The sequence below is a fragment of the Mirounga leonina genome, unplaced genomic scaffold (genome assembly GCF_011800145.1).
Source record: "Mirounga leonina isolate KUSES-001 unplaced genomic scaffold, KU_Mleo_1.0 Mir_115, whole genome shotgun sequence".
Lineage (NCBI taxonomy): Eukaryota > Metazoa > Chordata > Mammalia > Carnivora > Phocidae > Mirounga > Mirounga leonina.
The window spans coordinates 98,052,929-98,070,985 of record NW_023270268.1 but is presented as its reverse complement, the minus strand read 5'-3'; the positions used below and the strand labels follow the sequence as shown (position 1 = coordinate 98,070,985).

Sequence of the window (18,057 nt, the reverse complement as noted above, 5' to 3'; positions counted from 1 at the left end):
AGACAACTTTTCTCAACCCCAAACAAGAGATGGCCTCCCAAGCCTACTTGAAGGGAATTATCAAGCTAAATTTTGGACTAAAAGAACATTATTAGCTAAAGTGACACAGCACTTAATGATGCATCAAGTAAATCAGAGGAAGTCCTCAAGATATAAAGGTTAAAATTAATGTGTTCTAAGTGTTGTATAGAATTAATTCACTTACTGCAGCAACCCTATAAGATCAGTGTCAATATTGTCCCCATTGCTGAGATGAGGAAACAGAACCAGAGAGGTTACAGTCACAGTAAATGGCAGAGAGGGGACAGTAATCCAGGTGGTCTGGCTCTAGTCCCTGATCCTAACTACTCTGCCACTGCCTTTCCAAGAAACACAGCAAAAGATGGATTTAATTTGGCAACCTGATTAGGAAGACCTTTGAACATTTTTCCTTCAACAATTTGGAACTCGTATGTAAAGATGAAACTCACAAATAATGAAAATTAAGTAGGAAAGCCCCAGGAGAGCAAGATAAGCAGCATTTGACTTCAACACTACAACAGAGGAAATTCTGATAGTGGGACAGAGGAAGCAACAATTAAAGACTCAGGGTTAGGAAAGCCTATTCAAGGCTCTCATCAGCACACAGGTTAATCTTTTCATGCCTTAATCCAGGAAGTCCTTTAGCTGCAGACTATTTTCCTAGGCATTTACGTAAAAGATAATCATATTATGTGGCAGGCATTTTGGTAATAACAATACACAAGCATTTGGCAGAAGAATGAGTTCTACCTCCAGCACACTGGGTACACATTTCAATAGGAACAAATAGCTAGAGCCATGACATTAAGCCTGAAAAAGACACTGTGTTATCAAAAAGAAACTTCAAAAAATGATAGGTGCGGAGCACTTTCTGCCCTGTTTTTGCTCTGACCCAAGGATATGGCCAGTTCCCAGTGAAGGGACAATCTGAGTGGGATGTGGGGTACGGATCCATGGACCATACTCAACTATCATAGTGAAGGAGAAAGAGGACATAGACAAGTGCCAAATGGAGACTCAGACCTAACTAATGTGTTCTTGATGGAGCCAAACCATAAGTGGCCTCTGGTACTAGATCAGATTAGGATTTATTTATTTTTTTTTATCACAATAAGCAGCGGTCAGTCAAAGATTTCCTACTGTCTTCATTTCAGGCCATATATAGTGCCAAGTGGTACCCAGACATTAACTGCAGGACTCCGGCCTGCTTGAAGACGGAATCCTTGGTTGATCCTCAACTGAACAAGTGGTCCAAAGCCTCGCAGCTGCGAGCTGCTCCCTGGTGATGCATCTCCACTTGTGGCCTCGTTCTTCCCAGTATAATCTGCCCATCTGTGCATGAAAGGAAGGTGCGGACGCCTTTATTCCTTTCATCAAGACAGAGATCGAAATCATAGCCAGATACCAAGGGGCAGAGTTCCCTCTAATTTTTTTTTTTTTTTGAGAAACACAAAAAGCAAGCAAGCATAATTTTATTATAAAGAAGGACCTTAAACAAGAAGTTTATAGGAATATAACATTTTTTTCCAACCTTATGGTAGATGCAGCCTCATTCCTGAGAAGAGGCACACAGATCTCATATTGAAGTGGAGAGAAAGAAATCCATAAAAATTAAAGAAAAATTAAATTAAAAATTAAAAAAATATTTAGACATTTTGAAACGGTGCCAGTGTAAAGAACTCAGTAATTTAGTAAATCACAGAAAATCCCCAAGATAAATAGGTTAAAATTAATGTGGTTTTAAGGAATGGAGCCATCAGCTCTGTCTGGGAGAACAATTCTCACTAAACATTTATCTCAACCTATATCTTAAATTTAATGCAAGTAATGCTTCAATCTATCAACTGCTTTACAGTGAACCTGGTTGGCACTTTGAGGCTTTCCATTTCATTTTCCAAATAATTTGATTCTCTATAGTTGGGGTCAAATATATTGTGCAGTGTATTTTATTTATTCACTTTTTTTTTTAAGCTTTAAAAGCTCAACTATTTAAAACGATAACATTAACACTTATTTCCCATTTAACTGAATTTTGTGGGGGGTGCTTGGTGAAAATAATAGCAGCAAAACACCATTAACATTTACCAGCTTTTATTATGTGCACTTATTATACCAGGCACTTCACCCATATTATTGCATTTATAGTCTTCACAATAGGCCCATATTTTAGGTATAATTATTATCTCTATCTTACAAGTGAGGAGACTAAGGCTAAGAGAGGATAAGAAACTTCACCAAGGTCACACAGTAAGTGGCAGAGCCAGTAAACAAACCCAGTCTTAACCTCCCTGGCCCCAGTCTAGCTTTGTAAACACATTGGGAGGGGAATAGAAATTGTACCCCACTCCCAGTGTGATACAGCACTGAACATTCTTTTTTTAAAGATTTTATTTATTCATTTGACAGAGAGAGAACATAAGCAGAGGAAGGGGCAGAGGGACAGGGAGAAGCAGACTTCCTGCTGAGCAGGGAGCCCGATGCAGGACTCAATCCCAGGACCCTGGGATCATGACCTGAGCCGAAGGCAGACACTTAACCGACTGAGCCACCCAGGCGCCCCAGCAATGAACATTATTTTCCTCAATTTCACAGAGGATAGTTTATGTGCTCTTCAAATTGGTATGAATTCTATTTAATATATGACTCCAGTTATAGCTGTGTGATTTTAGGCATCTGATGGAAAATTAAAAACCCAGCCAGCCATCTAAGAACCTCATCAATGTAAATTACTCGCACACATAACAATGCTTAGGTGCCTGGGAATTTTTATTCTGCACCTGGTCGTGTGTCATCCTAACATCCACGGAGACAAATTCCAAACCAAGCAGTTCCAGAATTTAAGATGACATTCTAGAGGATTTCAGTCACCATATTTTCCAGCTTAAAACCACAGCACACAAACTGATAAGAGTATGTGTGTTTGTGGGAATAACCAGGCAGAAGATTTGAAATCAGACCTGAGAAAATCAGAAACTTCTGCTAGCTGTTTACAGTCTTTCAATATATGGGCCCCTGTGTCCATGTAAGGAAGAAAATGAACTCACTAGAAGGAAGAAATTGCTTTTTTGCCCTCATAAAATCTTTGCAGAGGTGGCCACACATCATCTATGCAGACCTCAAGCTGTTTTCTATGCCACATGACACCCAAGTAGGAACCGTTCTCTTTGAGCCTAATAGAAACAATGACAGAATGCTCTGATCCTCGATTTCTGAGCATTTTCTCATTCGGTATTCTCCAGGCACACACCCCACTGAGGCAAATAGGGCAACTCTATTTAGTGACATTACTCAAGAGTAACCACAGAGTCAGGTACAAGCCCGGTTATCCAACACCCATCCAGCTGAACACTACAGCACTCTGTTTGCCTCCGTCTCGAAGAGCTAAGCTATTCAATCATCAGGATGGCATCCAGAGCATTTTTGCTAGAAGTAGTGATAAATTTGTACCTTATTTATAACATCTGCCCAATTCTCTTTCCTCACCATCGGAACGTGTTTTTTAAGAAAATCAGCCAAGCTATGACTTGAAAACCATGCTCTTGTTTGGTTGATGTTCTAGAACGTGCTCAGTGAGCAAATCTCACTACATGTTTCATCCACCATTATCCACTTGACATTGCAAGCGAGGCAGTCCTTCCACCACCCCCTGGGAAAAAAACAAGAGATTATCTACATAGGTGCCTTACCGTTGATACTCCAGATGCCCAGATGTGGGATCAGGAAGAACACCCCACACAATTTCCCAATTCCAAGCATGCCAGGCAACGTCTTCATTTCCTGTGCATATCAGGGACAGAAAAACTTCACAGGTAGACTTCTCTTCCTCCCTTGAATTCTTCAGGATTGGACCAGGTTACCTACCTCAGTGACATCAGTGAAATAAGTAAAGAAGAGCAAAGAGGTGGCAGAAGACAGTAGGAAGAGCCTGAATCGTGTGTGAAACGAAGTGAACAGAAAGACGATGTGGCACTATATTCTGTGGTTTTTGCTGCTCGTCAAATCGGCTGTTCACTTTCAAACACTGATCTGCAGAGCGGCTCCGTCCTTAACTTCTCCTTCCGCTTTACCACCCTTTCTGCCCCACATTGAGGTTTTTCTCATTCAAAGTTCAGTGACATGAAAAATCAAACTCTAAAGAAATCTATATTGTTGCAATCTTTAGGTTGAGATTTTAATCAAATTAAGGTTAGGGAATTCATGGTAAAAAGTACCTATGGTAAGTATGCCTTTTCCCCCTTTTCATAGCTTGAGATTATGAAACTTCTTTTATGTAAAAGGTTTTAGATTTTTCTTCCTAAACATCATGTCATGGCAAGATTAGAATGCTTATTGTGATTATACCAGTGATTTATCTGAGGTTATGGAGAATATGAGTGACAGGAAGCACTTCCTCAACAGATGAGGGAAGGGCAGGTGTCTTTAATCTGTAGATAAATATCAATGGAACAAGATCATCGTTAATATTAGCTACATGTTCTCTCTCTAAATAATAAAGTTCCGAGCTAAATGACATCTTGAATATCAGTTAAAGGAAACTTTCATTTTCAACATTTTTCATGTGGGTATTGTCTGGATGAAATAGAAGAGAAGCAACAAAAGGAAGAAATGGAAAAGTTCAAGATCAGATAGCTCAGGGTCAAGGTGGACTGTTTTCTCCAAGGCCACTTGTAATAATTAGCTGTGCTTCTAATTTTATATATTTATATATATATATATATTTAAGAATATATATATATTAAATATATATATATATTTAAGATTTTATTTTTTTATTTGAGAGTGAGAGAGAGAGAGCATGAGTCAGGTGAGGGGCAGAGGGAGAAGCAGACTCCCCACCAAGCAGGAAGCTGGACCTGGGGTTCAATTCCGGGACTCCAGGATCATGACCTGAGCCGAAGGCAGACGCTTAACCAACTGAGCCACCCAGGCACCCCTGTGCTTCTAATTATGGGAGCTAATTAAATTCACCCATTTGAGATTCCAAATGGGAAATCTAGATTTGTGATATCTGTGGTCATTGACAAAAGCTGATTTTGTAAGTCTTTCTCCTGGAGGCTGGTGATTTTCTTCCAAGGCCGAACTTCAATGGTTCTAAGTACATAAGTTTAAAAAAACAGTTATCGGGCGCCTGGGTGGCTCAGATGGTTAAGCGTCTGCCTTCGGCTCAGGTCATGATCCCAGGGTCCTGGGATCGAGTCCCGCATCGGGCTCTCTGCTCCTTGGGAGCCTGCTTCTCCCTCTGCCTCTCTCTCTCTCTCTTTCTCTCTCTCTGTCTCTCATGAATAAATAAATAAAATCTTTAAAAATAAATAAATAAAATAAAAAAACAGTTATCATTGTATTTATTGATTCAAACAGATACTGTGTGATCGTTGGAGGCCCCCAGATGAATGATTTTAAAGAGCTCAGTGAACCAGTACTATAATTTCCTCTTATCTGTCTTTAGTGTTGGAACTGAAATATTCATGTATTTCAACCACCGCAGTTTAACACAGAGCAACTGTACCTTAGGACATCCATTACTTACCGAGGAAACATCCTGTGAAATATTTACCCAGCATTTACACAACTTTCTTTCCCATGCTCAAGGTGGAATGCAAACTTCCTGTGGCAGCTGAGGCAAGGCTCATGATCCACTTAAAATGGTCCCAGAAGTCAAAAGTCATATAGCCAAGGATCCCAAGATATTGTCCCAAACCAGAGACAAGTCATATACACTTTGTTTATCTCAGCATAAAACCTTTTTGATCTACTATTTTAAGGATTTTTTTCATATTAAAAAAGCCCATGCTAATGAGACAAAATTTGGGAAAAAAACCCAAAAACCTTATGTAACATCTAGTGTATTTTTAAAGATACCTATTTTGTTACTTTTATCACCATGACTGGCTCTTTATTCCTCCACAGCTGGAGTCCTGAGAGTCCCGCTGAAGACAGAACTCTCCCTCAGGATCTGACTCCTGTCTTCCTTCTAATAATAAAAAAAAAAAAAGAAAGAATCCTGGCTCCAAAGTTTGTTAGCTCAGTTACAAGTCAATTTTGCTTTAAATTTCTACTTCATCTAGCAATTACATTTCTATTCTGACCCTTGTCCCATTATAATTAAGTACTGTTTGATTAAAAAATTGTACTTTTTATTTAAATGTGCAAATTTAAAGAATTTACTACATTTTTGAAGAATTTACTACATTTAAAAAAGTGATTGCATTGTGTTTTAGGATCAGTTTTAAAAGCATCAATCCATCTCCAATTTTATTGTGAAAGACAAAAAGCAAAGTAGAGTTGGGCTTCTTAAAATTCATTTCCAAACATTTTAGGAGCTACATACAGAGCAAATTCTTCAGTTCACTTACAGATTCAGTTGCTTTCATGAATCATGAAGCAGCTGTACTTTCGCCAACGTTTTTACATCAGGAGGGTCAGAGAAACAGCAAACACAAAACAGATACAGGACCCTAGAGAGAGCTTACCACTGACATTAGACAACATCAGCCCAGAGGGATGAATCTTGGTTTTAAAATTTTTAGCACCCCCAAAAACATTGCATAGCTTCTGCCACATATGTAGTCCAGCATTTAAAACTTTTTCCATTCTTCTGCTTGGTGTCGTCTCCTCATCAATATTCTTGATAGCAATGGTTTTATACACTGGGTGGGATTCCCAGATCCCATCTATGTCCACTGAATGAGAATCTCACAGGATTGAGGCCACATATCCCTATTTTAAAGAAATCCCCCAAAGTGATTCTGGTAGCTGATTTGAATGGATATTTGGAAACCAAGAATGAATTGGTGGGAGACACGGATTTTGAGTCACAAAAGACTTGGTACCAAATCTTTGCTACTTATTAGCTGTAGAACCTTTAATAAATTCCTGGATTCTTAGAGTTTATTCTAGACACAGAGATGTACAACTTGGGTGCCCCTTCAAGGACAGATTTGCTCTTGGCTGTGGGGAATGCAGTTGGCAGACAGCTTCCAGGTATAAACTTTGTTAGTGACTGCCAAGTTGAGACTCACCTTGTCCAAGGTCATGCTTTTCCACGACAGCCTACATCCAGTGATGGAGAAAGGAAAATGTAAAAATGGCTGGCCATTTGGGGCTCCCATGGGATGCTGATGGGCAATACTCGACCCAGAGCTCCAGGTTGTCAGCCAAGGTTATGTCAGGCCTATATCACAGTTTGACTTCTTCCTCTGCCCAGTCGTGCTTCTGCCCCCTTACTTTCAAAGGTGCTGATCACTAATCTATCTCAATGTCTGCTTCCAGAGAACTAAATCTATTCCACATCTCAATTTCCTGTTCTCTAGAACAGATATGGTAATAACATCCATCTGTTATGTTGGTGAACTGAGATAATGTATGCAAAGTGATCAGTAAATTACATCTATAATTATTCCTAAACCAAAGATGGGCTTTAATTTGGACAAGATGGATACGAGGAAGCCCTATGCTCATAAGCCAAGAAGTAATGATGGCGGAACAATTTGAATATGTTTATTTGCTAACGGGAGTCATTGTTGCATGGAGATTGAGACTCTGAATAAGTGTGGTAACAAAGCTTTGATTAGCAAAGAAATGGAGCAGATTAAAGATGGTCTTAATTCCCCCTAAATTCACAAGGATGGATCAGCCATGCAGGGAGGCCTCAGGAGTAAAGGGCAGAAAGATTTAGAAGTTTTAGAAGGGCAGAAGATGTAAAGAAGAGCAGGAGATATAAAGAAGGGCCCACATTGGGAAAGCGCTCTAAACATCCAAAAGACTGGAAGGGGTCAAAACAGTGGTGTTGTCACAGCAGGACTAGAGGGCTGGACAGGTAACCAAGGCAGGGACCATTCCCTGAAACTGGAATACAGAAAAGGATCAGTCATTGGCCCCACACCCCGAGACAGGCAAAGAGACCAACTTGGTATTGAGCCTTTCCCCTTTACTCCTTGAAGTGTCCCTTTGGTGAGAGGATTGTCCTGCACTGTGAGGTGGATAGGGTTCACCCAAAACACAATATAAAATACCCTCAGCTGCAAAATTTAGCAGACTGAAGATGATTTGGGGGAAAATAAATAAAAATGTATGTACAGAGAATGCCCAAGAATGACCTTCTCCCCTTTACTTTCGTATTGACAGACTTGGAATGTATTCTGGATCTCTCATTTACTAGATGCGTGATCTTAGACAAGTTATTCAACTTTGAATCTAATATTTCCTTGAAACCTGTTAGTCTGTAAAGCAGGAATAATAACAGCTACGTGAAAGGTTGTTATGAGTATTCAATAAGGGACTTAAATAGTACTATATATTTGAAGTTAGCATACATGAAACCACATACCACAGTGCCTGGCATAAAACTAAGATCCTGACATATGCATTTTCCTTTCTTTCCTCCCACTCAGACAGAAAACTATATTGTTCCTATGTCTGGTTTATTGGTATCTTTGCAGCCTGGACAGAGAGAGAAAGTTGACTTCCCTTATATCCTATGCACCTGTGTGTACTATATTTGTGTGTGCTTATAGTACTTATTTGTACTATATTTTTGTGCTATTGTGTATGTTTATCTCATTGCTTCTTCATGAAACCAACTTGGGGATCCTTCATAGCTTTGCAAATTGTTTTATATTTTATTTTTGTGGATGTGTGTATGCTTTGATGTGCCTGCAGCTTCAGATCTCAGCCAAATATTAGAGTCTGAAGCCATTAACTTGTTCTTCCAGGAGGAATTGGGGGGGGGGGCTACCTGGAGAAGAAGAGTGGCATACCTTGTAGATTTCCAACTACAAGGAGCGTAATAGAACAGGAGCCCCAGGGTCTGCATGCCAAAATCCATCACCCCATTTGTGCCATGAGGCCAAGACTTTCAGCCAGTGACCGAAGACAATGGAAATACCAAGGCAGGTTCATTTCTGAGAAACAAGACTCCTCTAATGACAAACTATGGCTTAAGGACTCCCATATAGCCTTGCCAAACCTTCCTTAGAGTACACAGTAGTCTAGGATACTTCCACCCAAACTACTTCCCTCTCCCCATCACTAGGGATCAAGCTTACTTTGTGGTCTTTCTTCCATCCCCTCCATTTTTCTCTCATACCTCCCCATTTTTTCTCACAGGCATCTCTCTTAATCTAATCCTTACAATTTCCATCCTATTTTGGAGCCTGCATTTGGAGAACCCAGTCTAACACATTAATTTTGCATAGTTATGATAATATGGAATATGTTTCTTATTTTGCTTCCCTTTACCCCTTGTTCAGGGAGTAGTATTCTTCATAGGGGGGATCTATTCTGTAGAAGGTAGGAAGGCATGAAAGCTAGTTAGTAAAAATAGCAGGATTAAGTTAGTCAATTTGGGAGAAACTGTAAAGATCCGCCAATCAATGGAGAAAATATTGAAAACACAGGCAAAAGAGGCAGAAATGTGGAAAATTCACATTCTTTTAACTATAACAGTGAAAGTAGCTAAGAGCATTGTGGAAATCGGAACCAAAAAAAGTAAAAAGCTTTCTCAGCACTGCACTGCATATACTCATTCACATTTATGTTAACGGCAGAGTCCTCTCCTTATTTATGTGGCTTTTTGAGGGGAAAAAAAAAAAAACCCATGCAGATGAAGTAAGCAGTAATTTAAAGCAAAACACAATGGAGTTAGCTTTATTTTGGAGTAAGTTCGAAGAAATAAATTTGGGAGAAGTTTGTCCTGAAATGAAATATATATATATATGTGTGTGTATATATATATATATATATATATATACACACTTCATAACCAGTATAGTACCAGTTAGATCAAATGCTGGCTACAGAGCTGGAACAGCTTTCTGGAGGCCCCAGCTGGGGCAGTCATTTTAGTTGCTCAATAATTAGGAGATCCAAAATGAGAGGTCCCAAGGAGGGATTGCAGGAAGTCAGGGAAGAAGCAGGGAGTACTTGAGGGCTCAGGGCAGCAAATTAGGTGCCATTCACCAACTGGTCCAAAAGTGCAGTATTCATATTTTAACCTCTAATAGAGCTGTGCCAATGGTAACTGACTACCTTTTGGTCATTTATCCCTTTAGTATTGATTAGAGTTGGTGTTAATAAACCCAAATAACTATATAGTTGATCCTTGAATAACATAGGGGTTAGGGGTTTCAGCCTCCCACACAGTCGAAAATCTGAATATAACTTTTGACACTCCCAAAACTTAACTATTAATAGTGAGAGCCAGGAGAGACCACTCTTTACTGCAATGTACAATTTGCTGGAGAGAGGAACTGCTCACACAGAGATGACTAGCCTCACAGGGCATTTTAAGTGGATACTCTCAACACTCAGGCTCACTGCAAAAGCAACAGAAGGTGGTTAGGAAATTATTACAGCACTGCAGAATGTACTACAGTATATTTTATTCAGTTACAATTTAATACTATGTCTTTATGTTTGTTTACATTTCTCTCAATTGTGCATGGTGCTATGTCCAGCCTGTCAAATGTTTGTGAGTTTTGACAAATTTTAACTTTATATAATAGATTTGTGTATATCTTATAGTAGTAAATAATAAACTAGACTAGCACCTCTGCATTCATAACATACCATTTTCTTATTTTTTTTGATAGTTCTAGGGTATGGGGTTCATCTGTGAGTTTTTTCAAATTGTCCCAAATCTCCCAAAACATTTTCCAATATATTTATTGAAAAAAAACCCCACATGTAAGTGGACCTGCTTCAAACCCATGTTTTTCAAGGGTCAACTTCAACTCTAAATTGTCCAACATAATGGTTTGAAAGGAAACTCAGAAAGCCCAGGGAGGTAGGCACACGCTCCTGATCCTTACACAGGTTTTTAGCTTCTTTCTCAGCTGCCTGGCAAGATTGCTCTTCCTGCCCTTATCATAGGCATTTCTCCAAATGATTTAGAAAAAAATACTTTAGTAACATATGTTTAAATAGATGAATAATATGCCATCTTATAATTATGGGACTACTTAGCCATCTTCCTATTATGGGATATTTAGGTTTTTCCAATTTTTCACATAAAGATGAACACTTTTGCTCTGCCACATTTTGGTTGATTTCCTCAAAATGGAATTACTGGGTTGAACATACGAACATTTTTAGTATTCTTTATATCTAGGGCTACATAACTTCAAAGATGAAGATGATTCCTAGAGACAAATTATGAGATTATCCAGATCTAGGTTAACTGCACCCTTACCATGAAAAATGTCTTGTTCTGATCATCATATTTTTAAAAGTACAACATTTAATTTATTCTTGTTTTTAAATTTAATGAAGATGAACAGATTTTGGGGTATTTTATCATTTGTGAGTTGTCACGTGCAATTAACTGCTTATCAAGATATTGGAGTCAGTGGCTTTCTTACTATTTTTTTAACTTAATAATGCATATATTGTGGAGAAAGGGGAACCCTCCTACACTGTTGGTGGGAATGCAAGCTGGTGCAGACACTCTGGAAAACAGTATGGAGGGTCCTCAAAAAGTCGAAAATAGAGCTAACCTATGACCCAGCAATTGCACTACTGGGTATTTACCCCAAAGATACAAATGTAGGGATCCGAAGGGGTACGTGCACCCCAATGTTTATAGTAGCAATGTCCACAAGAGCCAAAGTATGGAAAGAGCCAAGATGTCCATCAACAGATGAATGGATAAAGAAGATGTGCTATATATATACAATGGAATATTATGCAGCCATCAAAAAATGAAATCTTGCCATTTGCAATGACGTAGATGGAACTAGAGGGTATTATGCTAAGTGAAATAAGTCAATCAGAGAAAAACAAGTATAATATGATCTCACTGAGATGAGGAATTCTTTTTTTTTTAAGATTTTATTTATTTTTTTGACAGAGAGAGACATAGCGAGAGCAAGAACACAAGCAGGGGGAGTGGGAGAGGGAGAAGCAGGCTTCCTGCAGAGCAGGGAGCCCAATGTGGGGCTCGATCCCAGAACCCTGGGATCATGACCTGAGCCGAAGGCAGACGCTTAACGACTGAGCCACCCAGGCGCCCTGGATGAGGAATTCTTAATCTCAGGAAACAAACTGAGGGTTGCTGGAGTGGTGGGGGTGGGAGGGATAGGGTGGCTGGGTGGTAGACATTGGTGAGGGTATGTGCTATGATGAGTGCTGTGAATTGTGTAAGACTGATGAATCACAGACCTGTACCCCTGAAACAAATAATACATTATATGTCAAAAAAAAAAAAAAAAAAAGAAGAAGAAGAAGATAGTAGTTTAGTTCTGCAGCCAGAGAAGTTGGGGTGTGTTGGTGGTGAGATATGCTCAGGGTCCTGGGGAAGGCCCATCCTGGACAGACAAACCCCAGAAAGGAAACAGAGGGTGTGGGGTGCAGCCAACTAGCTCTGGGTCCCTGCACCAGAGGGCTAGGGGGATAGGCTCTGTAGGTCTCCTTTGGCTATGGCCAGCAGTCCCCTTTCAGAGGTGGGGCTGCTTCTCTGGCCCAATACCGGGGAGCCTTTCAAGGTCAAAGAGAACACGCCTTCCCCACCAGAACCTGGGCACTCACTGAAACTTGCTTTTGAAAATGCTGTTTGGCTTGACTGAGAGGACATTGGGTAGGTGGGTAGGTGGGTGGGTGGGTGGCATTGGAGTTTTCCTGGAAGTTAGTGTGGGATTGGGAAGGTTTGAGATGTTCTAGTTATCCTTTGAAAAAAACAAGTTTTATTATTATTTGTTTATTTAAAAACTCTAACACAGAGAAGCAGAAAGAATAGTATCATGAACAAATATAGTGATCCGAAGGGGTACGTGCACCCCAATGTTTATAGCAGCAATGTCCACAATAGTCAAACTATGGAAAGAGCCAAGATGTCCATCAACAGATGAATGGATAAAGAAGATGTGATATATATATACAATGGAATATTATGCAGCCTTCAAAAAAAAAAAGAAATCTTGCCCTTTGGAACAACATGGATGGAACTAGAGGGAATTATGCTAAGTGAAATAAGTCAATCAGAGAAAGACAAGTATCATATTATCTCACTGATATAAGGAATTCTTAATCTCAGGAAACAAACTGAGGGTTGCTGGAGTGGTGGGGGGTGGGAGGGAAGGGATGGCTGGGTGATAGACATTGGGGAGGGTATGTGCTATGGTGAGCGCTAATGAAGGCGGGAGAAATCAGAGGCGGAGACGAACCATGACAAACTATGGACTCTGAGAAACAAACTGAGGGTTTTAGAGTGGAGGGGGTTGGGGGGATGGGTTAGGCCGGTGATGGGTATTAAGGAGGGCACATATTGCATGGAGCACTGGGTGTTACATGCAAACAATGAATCATGGAACACTACATACATACATACATACATACATACATACATACATACATACATAAAATAATGCATATATTGACTATATTAAACTCTTGTCACCTTGCCTGTTATATTTTAGGCAAATAGTCTGTTTTTTCCTTTTAACATTTTAATAGTAGCTTTTGATTTATAGAAGTTACCTTTTTAAAAGTAAACATATCTAATAATTTCTGTTGCCTTTAAATTAGAAAAAACCTTTCCTGGATGATTTCTAAATCAAGATGTCTAAGTGAATGTGGTAGGCTGAAAAACAACCTCCCAAATGTGTCCACATCCTAAAACCTGGAACCCGGGACCCTCTGCTATCTTATATGGCGAAAGTAACTTTGCAGATTTGATTAAGGACCTCGAGATGGAGAGATTATCCTGGGTTATCCCCATGAGCCCGATGTAATCCTTAGAGGGATATGGGAGTCAGAGATGGAGGAGAAGGCAATGTGACAACAGAAGCAGGGATTGAGATGTGGCCACAAACCAAGAAACGTCAGCAGTCTCTAGAAGCTGCAAGAGACAAGGAAGGGATTCTCCCCCTGAGCCATCAGAAAGAATCAGCTTTGCTGATATCTTGACTTTAACCTTGTAAGTCTCATTTTGGACTTCTGACCTCTGGAACTGTAAGAGAATAAATCTGTGTTGTTTTAGGCCACTGAATCTGTGGTTATTACAGTGGTAATAGAAAAGTAATGAGCGACATTATTTTGCTCTCCATCACACAAATTCCCAGTAAATATAAAAATGTTTAATGTCTAGCAAATATTCTACACTAATACAAGAGAAAACTTGAATCACTATAGAACCTTCATGGAATTTCTTTTAGAAACAGTACGATGTGGCTGAATATAAGAAGCTATGATGTTTTAGGGCCTAATTATCTCCTATGAATCTCAGTGTACCCAATAACTATTGAGGACACCAGGCAGCCCATCCCTCAACTTCCCTTGGAAGAGTGATGACAGTTCAAGAGGCTGTTTTAGGATTACCTCACTTGAATTCTGTATCAGTTTGAATTAAGTTCAGCGTATATAGTAGGAAAATCCAAAATTGTGATAGCTTAAATAAAATACAAGATTGTTGTTCACATGCAAAAGAGGTTTAGAGGTAAGCAGGATGGGGCTAACATCTTGGCTTCTCCTTCTTCAGTGACCATGTCTCCTGTCTTTTTCTTCACTTCTTAACTTTGACATCTGTCTTCTGGGTCCATGGTCCAAGTTGGATGGTCTCAGCTCCAGTCATCATATCTGACTTGTGGGCTCAAAGAGGGAGGCAGAAGGTCAAAAGAAGCAGCCCATGGGGATGAGTGAGACCTTTTCTAGAAATCCAATACCAACCTTTCACCTACAACACACTAACCCTGACTTAATCATATGATCCCATCTTCCTGCAAGGAAGACTTGTAAATAGCATCTATTCAGGCAGGAAAAATGCCCAACTAAATTTCTAGGTTCCATTACTGAGAAAGATGGGCTGAAGCTGTCACTACCATATCCACCACTTTGGCCACCTAAGTATCTATGAAGAACACATTTTCTTCTCCAAAAGGGACAATACCAATATCTCGCCTTGCTATCTTGTTCAAGTCAAGATATTTGGAAGACACATATTCTCCCCATCAGATTTGTATGTAGCTTCTCATGGTTCCATGATCTATGACCCGAAAGGCAAGTTATATGTTCCCAACATTCCCATGATGGTGTTTTTAAAATTTTTCATATGCAATTTTTTGATTGTTGAGTGAAGTGTTACTTGTAATAATAAGACATAAGGGAATCCCACTTTTAAAACTACTCTGCCAAAATGAGGAAAGAATATAGTATTCATAGCTTAAATTACTCTATGATAGTAATCAATTCTAATTGAATAATATTTGGTCCATTTTGATAAAAATAACATGTTTCTGCATCTTTTTTCTAGGCCATGGTGCATCAGTGCTCCATATTATGTAAAGGCTACTTGAAGCCAAGGGCAAAAGCATCAGTATGATTTCTTTTCAGTTTTTAGGAAAAAGACACACAAACACACACACAGAAAAATTTATAAAGAAAAGGAAGGTCAAGAGTGAGTGTCCCCTGCTACAACAGTGGACAAATTCCTTGTTTAGTGCATCTGGTGCCCCAGCCTCTGCCCTCTGCAGTTTCTTCCTAGTCCCTGAAGATTAAGTTCCCTGGGAAGCAGACTCTGAGGCAGAGTTTAGGGTACAGGAAATTTATTGGAGAGTGCTCCAGGGATCAGTGAGTGCAGGGCCTGAGAAGAGAGTAGGACTAAGAAGAGGGAGCCCCCAGACTGTAATGCAGTCTCAGCAAAGTCCTCAGCCACCCAAGGGAGGTCTGACACTGGTTCAGCCCCTTAGAGTAGTTTGGTTAAGAAGACACAGACTTTATGTACCTGCGTTGACCAATCATTGGATATAAGCTGTCTCTAGGAAAGGTCCTTTGGTGAAGTACTTCTCTTTAGCAAATTCCAAGACAAGATTGACAGCTGAGGACTCTCAGCTAGGAACACTCTCAGCAGCTGGAGAAATTAGTGCTTCGGTTCTGAAGGGAATCTGGAAGTGCATCACAGCCTCCATCAATCGGTCCTTTTTCCATTTGAGTAGAAAGTACAGAGAGTTCCCATATACTCCCTTCCCCCACACAAGTACGGCCTCCCCTACCATCAACATCCTGTACCAGAGCAACACTTTTGTTACAATACACATCATTATCACCAAAGCCCATAGTTAACATTAGGATTCACTCAGTGTTGTACTTTCTATGGGTTTTGACACATGTATAATGACATTATAGTATCATGGAGACTAATTTCATTGCCCTAAAAAATCACTGTGCTCTGCCTACTCATCCCGGCCTCTCTCCTCTCTACCCCCTTGTAACTACTATGGCCATAGTTTTGCTTTTTCCATAATGTCATGTAGTTGGAATCATACAGTGTGTAGCCTTTTCAGATTGGCTTCTTTCACTTAATATGCATTTAAGATTCCTCTATGTTTTTCCATGAAAATGGAAATGATAGCCAATTTCTTTTTTACTGCCAAATAATATTTCATTATCTGGATGTACCTATTTGTTTATCCAAGCACCTACTGAAGGGCATCTTGGCTACTTCCAAATTTTCACAATTATGAATTAAGCTGCTATAAATATCTTTGTGCAGATTTTTGTGTGAACATAAGTTTTTAAGTCCTTTGGGTAAATGCCACAGGTGGATTTTTTTAACTCTGCAAGATTCCAAATTACTGAAGGTTTAGTCTACTTAGATTGCAGGCCACAAGCCCGTGGCCTCTCTTAGCCAAGTGCTATTTCCTTCCATCATCACCTTGAGTTGATCTGTACCTTGCAGAATTTTGCTAAAAGCGGCAGGAATCAGCACACTTACACTAATATTTTGAATTTTTCCTAACATTTTGGTTAATGTTACAGGCATAGCTAGCATGGGTTCTGCCATTCAAGGATTGTTTGATATATAACTTGGTTCACAAGTTTTCCAGTCTATAAAATCTAAATCCTTAGAATCTTTCTCCCTACTTCCTTTTTATAGCCAGAGCTACAGTTTAGGATTGTGACACTTTCTGTGCACTGTCCTGAGAGGAATGACTGTATTTTAGATAACAGAATTGTCTATAGCTAGTTTAATCAAAAAAGGACTCATTTCAAATTTCTTGAAGCCCCAGAAAACCAACTTAGGGGCTACAGAGTGAGAAGAAATACCAAAAACCGTATCTGGTTATCCAATAGGGTTGTTATGACAGAATCACACTGCTGCCACTACTCAGTATTTATGAAGCCAGAGACTAGACCTTCCCCACTGCTGTTCTAGAAACAAAACAAAACAAATACCTCCATGATGGTGTTCGTCAGAAAAGTCACATGGCTGCTGCCTCATGATGTTCACTTCCACGTTCCAGGTGTGACCCACAAAATCCTAACTACAAGAGGGTCTGGGGAATGTGGTCCTCAGCTTGCTTGTCTCCAGAGTACTGGAAGGCAGGATACAAAGCAGTTGCATTTGTATAGAGGAATGGTTCTCACCAAGGAGTAATTTTGTCTCTTAGGGATATTTGACAATGTCTGGATACATTTTTGGTTGTCACAACTGGGGTAGGCATAATAGTAGCATCTAGTAGATAGAGGCCAGAGATGCTGCTCAACATCCTACAATGCACAGGACAGAACTCACAACAAAGGATTATCCAGCCCAAAATGTCATTAGTGCCAAGGTTGAGAAACTGGTGCAGAAGGAACCAATCTGCAGTATCTGCCTCAAACTTCCTCCTTAGATTCATATTCCCTGGGGGCAGTGGAGGACCTAGAAATCCTTTCTGGAGACTCAGAATGCTGGGTCTTACACTAAGTACTGAAGAACCACACAATGATCATGTCTTAAAAAAAGAGGGGGGGGGCTCTGTAACAAAGATAGGGACTATGCTTTGTGACCACCTGAGTTTCAGGCTTCCACCCCACTTCCCAAGGAACCTGCATTACTGCATCTTAGAAATGATGAAAATTTATGATAAGTATAAAACTCTCTTCTTTGATTCAAACTTGAAGAATTTGAACAAGTACCTACACCAGTCTCTCAACAAAGCCATCTCAAGTTCCATTTTAGATTGGGTTCCCCCTGAAGCAAAACCCAATTTGAGGACTCAAGCACAGTTTATTTGGATTTGTTCCCAACGTAGTAGGGGAGTGAAGAAGACAGGAAAGAGAAGG

At 39.8% G+C, this 18,057-nt stretch overlaps 1 protein-coding gene across 2 annotated transcripts in view; it reads right to left on the bottom strand.

Moving 5' to 3' along the window:
- BTLA (B and T lymphocyte associated) overlaps window positions 1-4,214 on the bottom strand; it is a 31,475-nt gene extending 27,261 nt beyond the window's left edge. For both annotated transcript variants that reach the window (XM_035000173.1, XM_035000174.1), the window contains exon 1: window positions 3,708-4,214. In XM_035000173.1, coding sequence (XP_034856064.1) covers window positions 3,708-3,795 — 88 coding nt within the window. In that variant the 5' untranslated portion in view covers window positions 3,796-4,214. The remainder of the gene's footprint in view (window positions 1-3,707) is intronic.
- Between the last annotated feature and the right edge of the window lie 13,843 nt (window positions 4,215-18,057).